Source organism: Metopolophium dirhodum, chromosome 2 (assembly GCF_019925205.1).
Source record: "Metopolophium dirhodum isolate CAU chromosome 2, ASM1992520v1, whole genome shotgun sequence".
NCBI lineage: Eukaryota > Metazoa > Arthropoda > Insecta > Hemiptera > Aphididae > Metopolophium > Metopolophium dirhodum.
The window spans coordinates 17,213,553-17,227,750 of NC_083561.1; the positions used below are offsets into that span (position 1 = coordinate 17,213,553).

At 39.1% G+C, this 14,198-nt stretch overlaps 1 protein-coding gene across 1 annotated transcript in view; it reads left to right on the forward strand.

Annotated features, from left to right (window-relative positions):
• The first annotated feature begins 229 nt into the window (after nt 1-229).
• LOC132939903 (B-cell lymphoma/leukemia 11B-like) overlaps nt 230-14,198 on the forward strand; it is a 32,930-nt gene continuing 18,961 nt past the window's right edge. The window contains exon 1 of the mRNA XM_061007320.1: nt 230-967. Coding sequence (XP_060863303.1) covers nt 931-967 — 37 coding nt within the window. The 5' untranslated portion in view covers nt 230-930. The remainder of the gene's footprint in view (nt 968-14,198) is intronic.

The following is a 14,198-nucleotide window of genomic DNA, read 5'->3' on the forward strand; positions in this document are numbered from 1 at the left end:
GACGGCAGTACTACCACTGACACCGCCACCAGGCACCACCTAACGACGGACGACGGGCTGCCGCCGCCGCCGTTTGCAGCCACCGCCGCCGTCGTCGTCCCGGTCGCGCGGGCTACGGCACGGCGACGGTTGTGGGACCAGAGGTCGCGTGTGCGCGGCCCGACGACCGGAGCCGACCGACACCGACCCGAGCCGACAGCGGCAGTGGACGCGGCTATTCGGCCGGCGCTACCGACAAACCGACGGCGCGCGCGGTCCCCGGCATTTAGTTTGCATTTATTCGGACGCGGTTGCATTGCCCGCCGCGCACCACACCGGCACACGCACCGCGCACCACACGCTCGCGCTATCGCCGCCGCCGCACGGCTCAGTCCACTCGTCGGCACCGCTGCGTGCTGTGGTCATTCCGGCACTCGCGGCCATCGCCTACGTACGCGTGACGCTCGTCGTCCGTCCGCCCGCTCGCTCCGATAATATTATTATTATCGTCGTGTACTTATACCAACGAACACTTCGGTTCATAAAATAATATTAAAATATACGCACGTACTTATTGTTTTTGGTTTTTATTTTTATTTTGGTTTTATTATTATTAAACTATTATTTTCTTTACGACTGATGATAATATACCGCGGTCACTCGTGACATTACGCGATATTAATTATATTTCGCGGACACGATTAGTCAGTTTGTTTCGTTTCTTTTTTTTTTAAATTGAGTTTCGATATTCACATACCTACACTCCGCATTATCCGATTTACGAAATATATTCTTCGTACACTGTAATTATGTGAACACCACGGTTAAAAAATGATCGACTTCCGACTTCCGGCCAACGTTTTTCCGACGTACCGACCACCGTCGTCGGTATTCATATGAGGAAAAAAATTTCGTAACCAACGTGGTGGAACCGTCAAGATTACGTTCACCATGAGGATTAAAATGCCCGCAGTTCGTATCGCACAAGGTATGCACAATTGTCTACATTTATTTGTTTTTTTAAGTATGATATATCACAACAATATGCATTATGCGCATAATATGGGTACTTACATAATATTATAATTAGGGGATGTAACATATTATATCATATATTTATCTTATTTTTGTTTGAAATTCGTGCAGAGACTCGCTAGGTATGAAATCATAGTCGGTTTTCCTAGGATTCATAGGTATTTACTTTTGATAGAGAAACGGAATAATACAAATTATGTTTGCTATTTATTTGCATAACGTCATGTGTATAAATATAATGCATTAAAAAAGTACTCGATTTATCCTATCTTTGATTTTTATCATGGTTTAACACATATTCGATTTTTATTTAATTGTTATGTAGAAAGTATAACAACTAACAAGTACCTAATTAGGTACATTTAGGTATTGATACTATAACGAAATAAAAACAAGATATATGCACGTTGAGATGTTACCCATCAGTAAAACTGTTATACTGATTGACTGTTATACTACTATACAAATATAATTAAAAAGAGGATTCTTAATTTACAATTAAATTAACAACTTAAAATACCATTCAGTATCTACTTAAGTAAATATATTAAATTTAAATTATTGAAAAAAGAAAATTACCTAGGTATTGTGATATAATTTTTAAAATTTTTTATTCAGTTAATACTCCGGTTAATATAATAAATTATTCTCGACACTAATGTGAAATAAATAAAGATTAATTTTTCAATTTCAATCAAGTATTTACCTATAAATTGTAAATCCATAATTATTTTTCGATTTATTAAAGCGCATAGGAATGTACGCTTAATAGTAGCTAACGTCACTGATAAAATTCTTTTAATAATTATTATCTTATATAAATTGAAATTGGTTATTTGTTTATTTTATCGCAAAAAAAAATCATGCACAATGACCGTTCATTTATAAATTATAGGTCAGGGATTAAAAAAAAAACATTTAGGTATACATAATATATATTTTTTGTATACATTTTATAACATTGCACTATGGTGCTTGTGTGTATTAATAAAATATAATAATGTTATAATGTTAGGATATGTAGTAAATACCTATATAATATTATGTAGCAGCAATTCACTGCATGCAGGTAATTGTTGTCTGGCCGGTCGCGCCGTCGTCAGTTACTCCAGTTCGTCCGCACGGCGTGGCGATAAGTTTTAGCCCGACAAGCGCATTCGCATCGCACACGTGAAATAGTTGTCTGCACAATTGCCTCGGCATCGTCACAATATTATCACAGGTTGACGAGTCGAGTGATTAAAATACGTCATGTACCTATAACCAACGGCAATATTGACACTATAACAATAATATACATAATAATATTAAATTCCAAAATATATTCAGTATCGTTATAATAAAATGCTCGTGTTGCCGGCGATGCCGTTGGTGATCTCTTGACCCGTGTTTTTATTTATTATTGAATTTCGGCCGGGAAAAAAAGAACCGAATGGTGTGGAACGACCACCCTCCCCGTGAACGCATCAGCTGCTTGGCGTGTAGCGCGCTGTGTTGTCCGTAGTCGATTACGCGTTTCGTGTGTACACATAAGATATATAATGACATTATGTAGACATACCTATATAGGTCTAAACATATCTACACGCGGTTCAGTGTCGTGTGTGTTTCTCGATAATATTCGGATAAGAGTCTTGGATGAAAAATACGAGATAAGTGGGTAGGTCCGAGACGACACGATATAATTTTTTACCTGTTGTTTTTTCTTAATACCTATACGTCGTCGGCGGGACATTTGTTATTATTGTGCTCCAAACGTTGTATTATTATTATTATTATTATTATTATTATATCGTATACATAATATTATTGCTATTGTTTATGTTACGCACCCAAAATATACGGTTGGTGAAAAAGAACCCGTACCTGAAACTGTATAACCATCAGATTTCGAATGATTTATCGCGATCTTTAACGGTGATAGGTAACTTTTTCATTTCTGGCTAGTAACAAGTTAAAATAATTCCGGGTTTCACAAATTTTTCAATAAAAATAATCTTTAAAAAACGAACAGTCACGACTGTTGTACCTAAAATACCTAATAAATATTAATTTTGTTCTAATTTACAATTCGTCGTATTATGATAAAATTTAGTATTGGGTAAAATAGTATATTATACAAATACACTATATACAAAATATTATAATATAATAGATCATGTTGATACCAACGTGCATACTTATGTTATATATTTATTGTTGGCCACAACTATACCTATACATTTTAATATTACATAGGAATAAAGCATATTAAAAATACGTGCGTACGTAATACTGGTATACTGAGTATATATAAATTATTATTTTTTATTTTTTAGGTATTATCGATAAAACAAGTGACACGATTCTTTCTAACCTAAATGTATCTATAATTAGATACTAATGAGGAATTCGTATGCACTAATAATAAATATCCAAATCACGATTTCATAATTAATAGGTAGGTCCAATGTTCTAAAATTAACAAAGAGGGATTGTGTATTTTTAATCACAAACAACGACCCTCGCCAGGGTTTACAATAAACCGACGTACCTATTATAATATAATGTCCGTTCCCAGTTTCCCACACGTTATTGTCATCGCCAAAACCGTCCATCCCATACCGCACCACGACGCGTAAATCGCTTTATTTTTATGTGTCTTGTTTCGTGACCGTCGCCCGCGATAACGCGACGCTTACATATACGCACACAACCGTTTCGTATTTATAGGTATATGCATTATTATTATATCCGTTTCTGTGCTCGCGAACGTTACCTGTACGTTAATCCGTGTGTATACATCTTGATATCATATAATATAATAAAGCAAAAAGAGGAGAAGAAAAAAAGAGTGTGTGTTCGTGTATATATATGATATTGTGTATAATAAACGGGTTATAACGAGACGCATTTTGTCGTCGTCGCGTGTAGGCATTATACATACACACTGTACACATATAGGTATAGTACATCGTGAGTAAGTGCGCTCGGCCGCGTTTAATGAACGGTCCGTCGTGGGAAGACCGCGCTCGCAGTTTGACCCGCGAGAATGTGGTCAATTACGGCTACTCTGACGAGCGGCGGCGGTGGCTTGCGGGCGGCGTATCTGTTCTCCCACGCGGGGGTGGCGGGAGAGCGGCGGCGTATGCACAAAGGACGAAAATCCCGAAAAGCCTTCTCCGTGATACCGCCGTCACACGATGACAATAATAATGTTATATAACAATATAAGTACCTGTATGTATAATATATTATAATATATATACATATATAATATATACGCGTACATCGTATGTTCTTATACCTCGATTTAAATGTTCAAGACTAGGTATCAGTTTTATATAGGTATTACGGCACTATGACTGAAATTACTGTCGTCCGTTATGTTTTCAATTGGAGGTTAAATAATTACCTATAATCTATAATATGTGTTATACTATAATACACGATCCAGACATTGCCAACAATTTTCAAACTTTTTCCCGGAGTTATAATATTATAATATGATGACCGGACTCCGATGCGTATAATATGATAATTATAGGCGTTATTCACTCGCACACATCACGCCGCATAGGAGGGGCAAAAACATGATGATTTTATGATTATCCTTATTACAACTCGTTCATATTATATAATATATTATAATACGTATTAAAGTAATTTAGTTAAACGGTTTTGAAATCAATAAACCGGTTTGAAAGATAAAACGTTTGCACTAAATATAGGTTTACGTTCTAAATAGTTAAAGGATTTACAAATTGTTTAATTGATAAATAAGCAGGTATATCAAATATTTTGGTGCTAAATATATTTCAACAGTATTCAAATATAAATCATACTACTTAATGTATCTATATTCTAAACATTTTAACACATTTTTTATTAAAATTCGTTTTTAATTCAAAATGGTTTGTCGACTTAAAACCTATATGTTAATAATTCATATGTAGTATATAACCAAGTACCAACCGTGGCTATAAGTATGAAAACACCCGCGAGGCGCAAATGGAGGCAAGGCATCATATTATGACTACCTCCTTTATATGGTCATCGCTAACGAAACTCTCGACTCCCGTACACTGAAGAATAACTAGGCAGAGTCCGTAAGACTGGGTGATCGGACGTCATATTATATTATCATGCGATAATAATCGGTGCCCATTACTCTTACCGTAAACGAGTAACGACAGGATTATGAAACAGCCTCTGTGTGTACTGCTATAAAATATTAGGTAGTATAATAATATTAAATGTGTTTGTCACAACGGTTTAACATATTATGACAAAAATAAAAAAATAAATGATGACTGACACCTAGCTCTAGGTTCTATGGGCATGAACTTAAATGTGGCCCCCAGCCGCCGCCGCCCTTCGACCCACAGATGACAAAAGACGCATAGCCCACAATTTTAGGTCCGATTGTGTTTTCATGTATACATATTATATAAACGTGTGACTACTATAGTGACCTAATCATCTACACCTAATTAACTTAGTTAAGTAGGGATGCTAGTGATACTAGTGATAAATAGTATGTAAATAGTGATACTAATTTCTAATAATAATTATAACTTATAAAAATAATATTGTAAGCAGACGACAACGTACGCGTACAAATCACAATATTTTCATTATAGAGCTGCAGCTGCGAAGCCTACAATATGATAGTGGCAGTCTTAGAAATAATATTCTTAGAATTGCGCTGATATGCAGCAATTACTGCGTATAGGCTATGATAATTTATTTTTATAAACACCCTTTTGAAAAACCAATGACGTATATAATTAGATAATATACAAAATACTAACCGCCACAGTTGTAAATTTTTTTGTATTTGAAATCAAATTATTTTCAACATAAATATTATAGTTTAAATAAAAACAAATTTTCTATATTTTTTTTAATGTAATGATAAAGGTCCTGTGGCTCCCCAACTTGGACATACCTTAGAGGCCCCGGTGGCCCCGGCATAAATACGCCACTGACTACTAAGTGATTGATTTAGGAACGTTAAAATAAAATGTGAAAACCGATTCCATTAGTTGTTCGTGCATAATAATATAAATACATATCTATTATTGAATATACATTACATACCTATACTATTAAACTCCTGAAAAATGTTCACAACGCGTTCCCAGAGCGGATGACCCGCACCTCTGCACCACAATAAATCCACCCAGCTCCGAAGTTTTTGCTACACCACGTCATAATATATTATGTACGTTACCATGCAGATATTACAATTTAATAACCCGCTGTTTTAGAGACTAGTGAGACAAACGGTTTCCTGGTTTACGATTTAGTATAATATAGGAGGTACATATCGGTTTGAGTGAAAAATAAAAAACCGTGAGTAGATGCATAATACATGCAGCTAAATAATATTCAAGTAAGCGTAAATAATGACGACGACGTTAATAATAAAATAATAAAAAAACAATTGATTCCGCGGCGAGTCGTCGAAATAAAGAATCGCGTGCCTAGCCCAATTCCGCCGTCGTCGTAGTCGTTGTCGGCACGCCCATCCTGCAGAGCGCGGTAGGGGAAAACGCCGCCGCCGCCGTTGCATCCTTCTGGATAACGTTATTAGGCTAATTCGTTTTCTCTATTTGTATTATATATTTATATACATATAAACATATTAGCTACACGTGTATATAAACGTACGTACACAGGTACGTACCTATAATACCTATGTATAAGTATATTATATATATAGTTTTTATTATCGTTTGTTTTCTTTCGGGGCTCGTGTCGCCGTGCGGCCGCACCGTGTGTGCGTGCCATTTACATACAATGAGAGACCGTTAAGCCACATTAAACAATCGCAATTACGCCTTCTCGCGCGACCATTGTCGAAAAAAAAGCCTAATGATTTCGTCGTCCCGATCACCGGCGTCGCGTGGGAAACACCGATCGACAGGAAGCGATCGGTAACGTGCTTCTCGCGTATAGATCGCCGAAGAACGTAAAACATATTTTTTTTTCAAAACTACTTGTATTTTCTTAACGCACGCACACACCGTCACTATATCAGTTTCTTATACATAGGTATATGAACCTCAGAAACGCCGGCTAATGAGAAAACCGTGCAGAGCGTAAACCCGCGCGCGGTGGTGGTCTTAGGTGACGGTACGTGGACTGAAGCAGTGTGCCGGGTGTGATGGTGTTGGGTAGGGGTGGTGGCGATAAGGAGGCGGTGTTTACCGAACGTTGAACGTGGACGGATATAAAAAAAAACCGAAATTGTTTTTTAAAAAAAAACTCAACGGACACACCGCCACCGCGGGCGGCGGCCAGGAGTACCTTTTGTTGCGTTTCCACCACCAGCCCGCAGCGAGACTCGCCTCATTGGGTTTCCGTACCGGAATTCGTTTCGCAACTGTTTCGCGTCTCTGCCCAATCCCCAATAACACCGTCGGCGGCCATATTGCCGACCTAATTAGTCACACGCGTTATGTATTTTCACATGCACGCGGCGGCGGCGAGTCGACCGAGGAAGACGGAAAACGGGAGAAATAAATATTCCTAAGAGAAGACAAAAAATGAATAGTACCAAAATATAGACCCGAAGAAATCCGAGAAACCCGGCAGATGTCCTATACTCCTATATTTATAATACACATGGACATGTAGGTTGCACATATATATATATCGTCGTCGTCATCATTATTCATTCGGGATCATCGCCGTACACGGGCCCGCGCACATCCATTTCTCACGTACAGACTGTATACATGCGGTATACGGAGCGGCGAAAACATTCTGTGGCGGGACAACAACTATATAATAATAATATATGTTTGCACTTCCTGCAGGACTTTGCGCGGGGCGTACCGGACCGGAAACACCGATTACGCGACGACTGCAGATGTGTGATGCGCACAATACTGCCGCAACGATGTAACACACGATATGTCACTGCTGTCGGTTTTTACTTTTTCCGCCGTAGCTGATATAGAAATGTGTATTGTCGTTTTAACATCAGCCAAAAACCCACGGATGAACGCTCGTTGACATTTACAGACACACTAGTATACCTATCCACCATCTACCTGCAGCAGTATAAACGTGGTGCGCACGCGTCAGTATTATAATATAGTGTGTGTTATCAGGCTCGAAATGAATAAATAATACAAGTCGGCATTATAACAATATCATATTGTGTGCGGCTAGGAAAAAAACCGAAAAAACTGTCGACGGCGATAAACTGCTGCACCGGCGCGTAGCGTATATTACCTGCGGCAGCAGTACACCTAATACACAGATAGGTACAGTGCACAGTCCAGGTGTGCGGCGCCCGTCTATATGCGCGCGTGTATATATTATGATAATATTCTCTCCCGACGATTGTAATAATAATAATAGTAATAATAATAAACGTGCATAATAATGAGCCGCGCTCCTAGCGCACGCGACCGACTCGCGGTCGGGATCTTCTTCCGGCATAATAATATCATCGCGCACGAGCCTACATATCTGTGAAGGGGCGAACGGGCGCCGAAACCGGATTACTTGCACCGCACACGCACACTATATCGTATACGAGTCGTTTCTATTATTATTACTATTAATATTATTACCGTCATAGCGGGTACCGCGCGTGCCCCCCTCGCGTGGCAACCGGTTGGGCGTGTGTCGGGCTACCGATTTACGCGCGACAATCGCCGCCGTCGCCGCGCCTTCGAGAAAAACCTACATGACCAGCGCAAAAGTTTTCAGTTGTTTTTGCAAAAAAACTCCCACGCGGCACTTTGGACGCAAATACAAATACTTACAATGATTTATATAGGTAGGTATATACATCTATATAATAATATGTATATTATAGGTGGTGTTATTATATTAATATATCGACACTGCATGGTACATTATATCCGTATACGTATATAATACGCTGCCCGCGAGTCTCACGGTATACGATTATTGTCACAGATATGATCGCGTATTTATTAATAATCAAAATTCGCGAAACCACCCTTATTTTCTTTTCTCAAACGGGTCAGATTCGCACGGACGACACACTCACATTATTCTCTCGCGCATTTTTGTACACAAAATAATATAGTTATAATTCGGTAGAAACACGTCTTTTACGCGTGCACCTTTACCTATTATTGGTAGGTAGTAGGTACTATATATATATAAAAACAACTGCAGTTCGAACGACTCCTGTCCGGCTTCCGTGGGAACGCCGTCACGATGAATGGGCGCGACACAACCCTTTGACGCGCACGTCATTGTCCGCGACGATCTCACGACGACCCGAAACCGACCTTCAGCCGCGGACCGTACGCGTTATATATTAATATATACAATCATAATAATAATAATAATAGCGACCGGGTCCGCCGATAATACTGCCCACGTATACCATGCATACCATATATACCTGTATAAAAGTATAAACCACTCGGCTACCGTCGTCACCCCCGCCGCGTGGGAACCACTACCTGCGCGCACCGATGCCAAAATATCTGGGTATAAAATATTATAATACAAAATACAAATGCGCATTATATACCTGCAGAATACGACGGCCGTACCGTTACGTTTTTGCACCTATATTATACATATAAACGAACATAACAATAACAACGCACCTGCAGTTGTAAACTCGTACATATATACATATTTGTATACACATACTACATACACGTATCTACACTATATTCTTCATAATATAACATTATATCGTCACCGACGTCGCCGCCGCTACCGGTCGAACGCTTATCGAAAAGTCTATTATAATATTATAATATATTATATAGGTGTATAAGTATATTACACACACCGCCAACAGTATAATTACCTACGCGCAAATTTTTTCAATTTTTTCCATTGTTATTACATGGTTTATTACATTATTGTGTTGGGTATATTATACAGCCACCACAGTATCCATATGTACGCTCGCACAATCGGTCATAAAAAAAAAAAACTACGACTGCTATAACTGCTGCACGGTCGCAATAATAATATAATCCAAATCGATCGATTACGCGACGGAATATAATAATAATAAAAAAATCGTAATCGCGCGATTGTTTTATACGCGCGCGTTATCGGTGTGACGCGGGATAAACGTGCGTAGCTGCAGGTAGTTAGTAGTTATACATAGGTACACACTATGAAATGAATAATCGTCGTCCCTGCTCGTAAAACCCTCAAAACCCATTAAAACGGAGAAAAATCGCGTTTCGGTCAGTAGCGATATACCCATTACACGGTATCGTGTTGGCGTCATAATATAATACAGCTTTTCCCGATTCCGCGACACTATACAATTGCCTTATGTACGACACGACTCAGTTATCGGCCTACGCCATAATGTATATTTAATAATAATATAATATTACAATACTGCGACAATCACGCACGATAAAACGATCGTTTTGTAATATATATTATGCGTATTCTATATAACGAGATAAAGATACGATGTATATATTATATTCACGCGCGCAATCGATTAACTTTTCTCTCGTTCCATTTTCCATAATATTCATATAGGTACGCTGTATAATATGTAACATTATGGCGAGCGCCGAGAATCGATTATTCTCAAGTATAATATTATTATCGACGACTTGGCCTCCGCGCTTGCCGAGGCCGCTGGCAAAACCAGTTGACGTCGGTATATTATTGTTAAGAGATCGATATCTTCCGTAAACGCGCGAGACGGATTGTCACTTGCCTACCTATATGACTGTAACGTATAATAATAATATTATGGTGTACAAGACGCGGGTCGTGTACCTACTCGTGTGTGGCCCATACTCGATGATCGTAATAATGCCTGGTGGCGACCAACTTTATGTACATTATATTATTATTTCCGAGCAAATTCTCAAATCTATTCGCTTATATTATTAATTTTACTAGGTTTATATTTTATAATCGAAAAGCGGTTGGGCGATATTGTGTCACCGCGTATAACATCGTAGAATATAATATATATACTTACATTTATTATTGTATGTGTGTGGTAGGACTGCATACGGTTATCGCGCCGTAGCAAATTACCATTTATAAAATTGTGTTTTCTTCCCCTATGTACAGAAAAATGTCGTCGAATATACACGGACGTATTATTGTTGTTCGCGGACGTTCGAAATTATTATATACATTTAGAGTGAGCGAGAGAGAGAGTGCGCAAAGAATATGATAAATACATATTATACGTTATATATATATATATATATATATAAATCGAAGGGCGAATGCGGCTGTCGATTGTAATCCTCAAAAGTCCATTAATTCGCGTACAAATAATAAATAGAAATATCGGTCCAATTTGTGCAGCGGGCTCACAACGACGATATCCGATAACGTCCACGTTTAAGGGGTTTGCGGGGGACGGTATTATATTTATATATACAATAGTTTCTGGTAGAAAATCGAAAAGTCGTCCTTTTTAATAGAAACATCGCGCGCTTCCCTCGCGGAAAATTATTATTAATCTCGGTGTACGAGCTCCGGCACGATGCCAACCAGGCGAGGGTCGTAAAATTCCGGCAATTACATCGGTCGGGCGTCCTTTTAAGTTGTTTATTGCGGCGCACGAGCGGAGGACATCCGCGAGCCGAGCTTTTCCGCGTGTGCAGTGTGGTGGTGGGGTGCAGGTGGCGGTAACGGTGGTGGCGGTTTCTCGTTCGCGTTTCAATTAAGTCCTGTGGGAAAAAAATAAAATAAAAGGCGAGAAGAAGAAAAAATGTTTCCCGAGGCCAAAAGTTTGACGAAGTGTTTTTTTTTTCGGTCGTTCTAGTCTTTTTGTCGTTGTCGTCGTCGTTGTGCATTTGTGGCGTTGGTCCCGCGGGGTCGCCGCCAATCGAATTAACCAATAAAAACCGTCCCTGTGGCTGTTGTTGTCGGGTCACCGCCACGCAGTGTGTGCAGTGTGTGCGAGTCGTTCTAATCGCGTTTATACCAGAGAATACACACACAAACTTACCTACATATATATAATTTTACCTATGTGATGTCGTCGCCCAGGGGGGGACCCGTACTGCTCGTGTACACATGTATGATGTGCAGTGTGTGTTGTGTGTTTGGTGAGTGTGCGTTTGCGTTTGCGTTCGCGGTGGTTTACACAGTTTGGCCGATAGATCAAAACGCCAAAGGGGGCACACAAAGTATATAATGATAACATGTACGTGGCTGCTGCCGGGCGTGCGACAACTGGCCGGGGACAGCTGTGCAAACGCGGCGTTATATATTATATTATTATATATCGTAGGCTAGAGATTTTATTGCCCCGTATAGTACGCGGCCATCGTAGTCTGAACTATGCGTGATGTATAAAATATTATTGTACTTTACCTACGTCCTACATACTATATATTATATTATTATATTATATACGTGCGAGGACGGCGGCCGAGGAACTGATGGCGCTTGGTAACTGTGGCTGCGGTGGTAGCGAGATTTATACGTAAGAACACACATAGAGAATAGAGAGGCAGAGAGAGTGAGCAGCACTTCCTTTCATGTCATTATCATTTCTCTCGCCCCTTACTGTTAAATACGTTTTCCCGCCATATACATATATATATATATATCGGCGACGACCACCGCAGCGTTTCTGTATATGTATATAATAATATAACACCGTCGCCTTTACTCTTTATTTAATAACATATATATTAGCCATTTAGACTACGTATTATATACGGTATGTTTTTTCATATATACATTTGACCCGTAAAACCGTTGCCACTGCACTGCTGCAGTCGTATGTCATAGGCCAAGTGTGCGCGAGTTTCGAGTGCGTCTGCTGTGTGCAGTGCTTATTATTTTCCGGAGGGTGTAGGACTACGCATAATACAAAAACGGGTACATCTATATATACTTCGAATCCTCTCCTTCCACATTATACGCGTAGACTGTATAGTATACTTTTAACGGTATATAGCTATAGGTACGGTTTTTTGAAATTTTTTGATTTTTTTTTGCATAACAAGTGTATAATAATATAGACATTAGTGGTTATTAGAAATAAGCAGTTACCAGCTATAGGTGTAATATAGATACACGCTTGTAACACAAAACAGCTAAATTTGTTGTACGGCTAGCCGCGTGATATAATCCGACGGGAGCAATAATATAATAAAAGTTCAAAAATTATAATTGTCGCTGTGGCGTTGAGTGAGAGTATTGTTTTCGAGTATACCTATACGGCGCAGGTAAATATATTATATTATATAGGCACAGCGACGGTCGAGAGGAGAAAGTATAATGTTATGTGTTCTGCAAAGTGTATACACGCTCTATAGCTGCAGTCGTAGATATACACATCGAGCATTACGATTGTGTCATGAGGCAACCGACGCCGCCGGGATCGCCGCGATCCGAATGATTGATCGATCGATCGGCCGGTCGGACGGCGATCAATCACGCGAGCAATACGTGAGTACGTACGTATATAGGTACTTATACACGTATGTAATTTATAGCGGCAGTTATAATTGCAGCAAACGTATATAAAATGTGTAAGCGCGGGGGCAAGAGAGAAAAAAAAAACAAAGGAGACATTTTTTCAAGTCGTAAAAACCGGAGCGGGTTTATTTATATTATTTCTGGTAAAAGAAAAAAAAATAATAATAATAATGAAAAAAATAAAAGGTGGTCATGTCCGGTATAGTGCGCATATATACATAAATGTGTATTTGTGTATGTGTGTATATACGATTACGTTTGAAGTGTATACGGTTCTTGTTTATTTCGCTTTTTTGAATCCGGACGTCGTCTGCTCGTTGGTTGTTGGGGGAGGGGGGGGGGGTGGTCATGGTGGTGTAGCTGGCTGGTGTGTTTGTGCACAACGACAAACAGATAGCTGTAATTTCCTGGCACCGGCGGGGAGTCTTGCAACCGACAATGCGGGTTTTTATTTTTCGAAAAGTCAAACGACTGCGGGGACGTGTGACAGACGACCTAAACTAAAATATTTTATATTTATGATAAACGATAATAATATGTAACACAAAAGGGAACCGGAATACGGTGAAAATATGTGAAAAATAAAACGAAATAATCTTAATAATAATAAAAATAATATTGTATAATATATATATATTTATATAAATATATAAATATATATATATTATATTTACGTTCCCGTGTACACAATAATCCGGAAGCGGTGGAAAATGCCTTGTTTGGGTTTGACCACCGCCCCGCCGTTGCCGGGGCGGCTA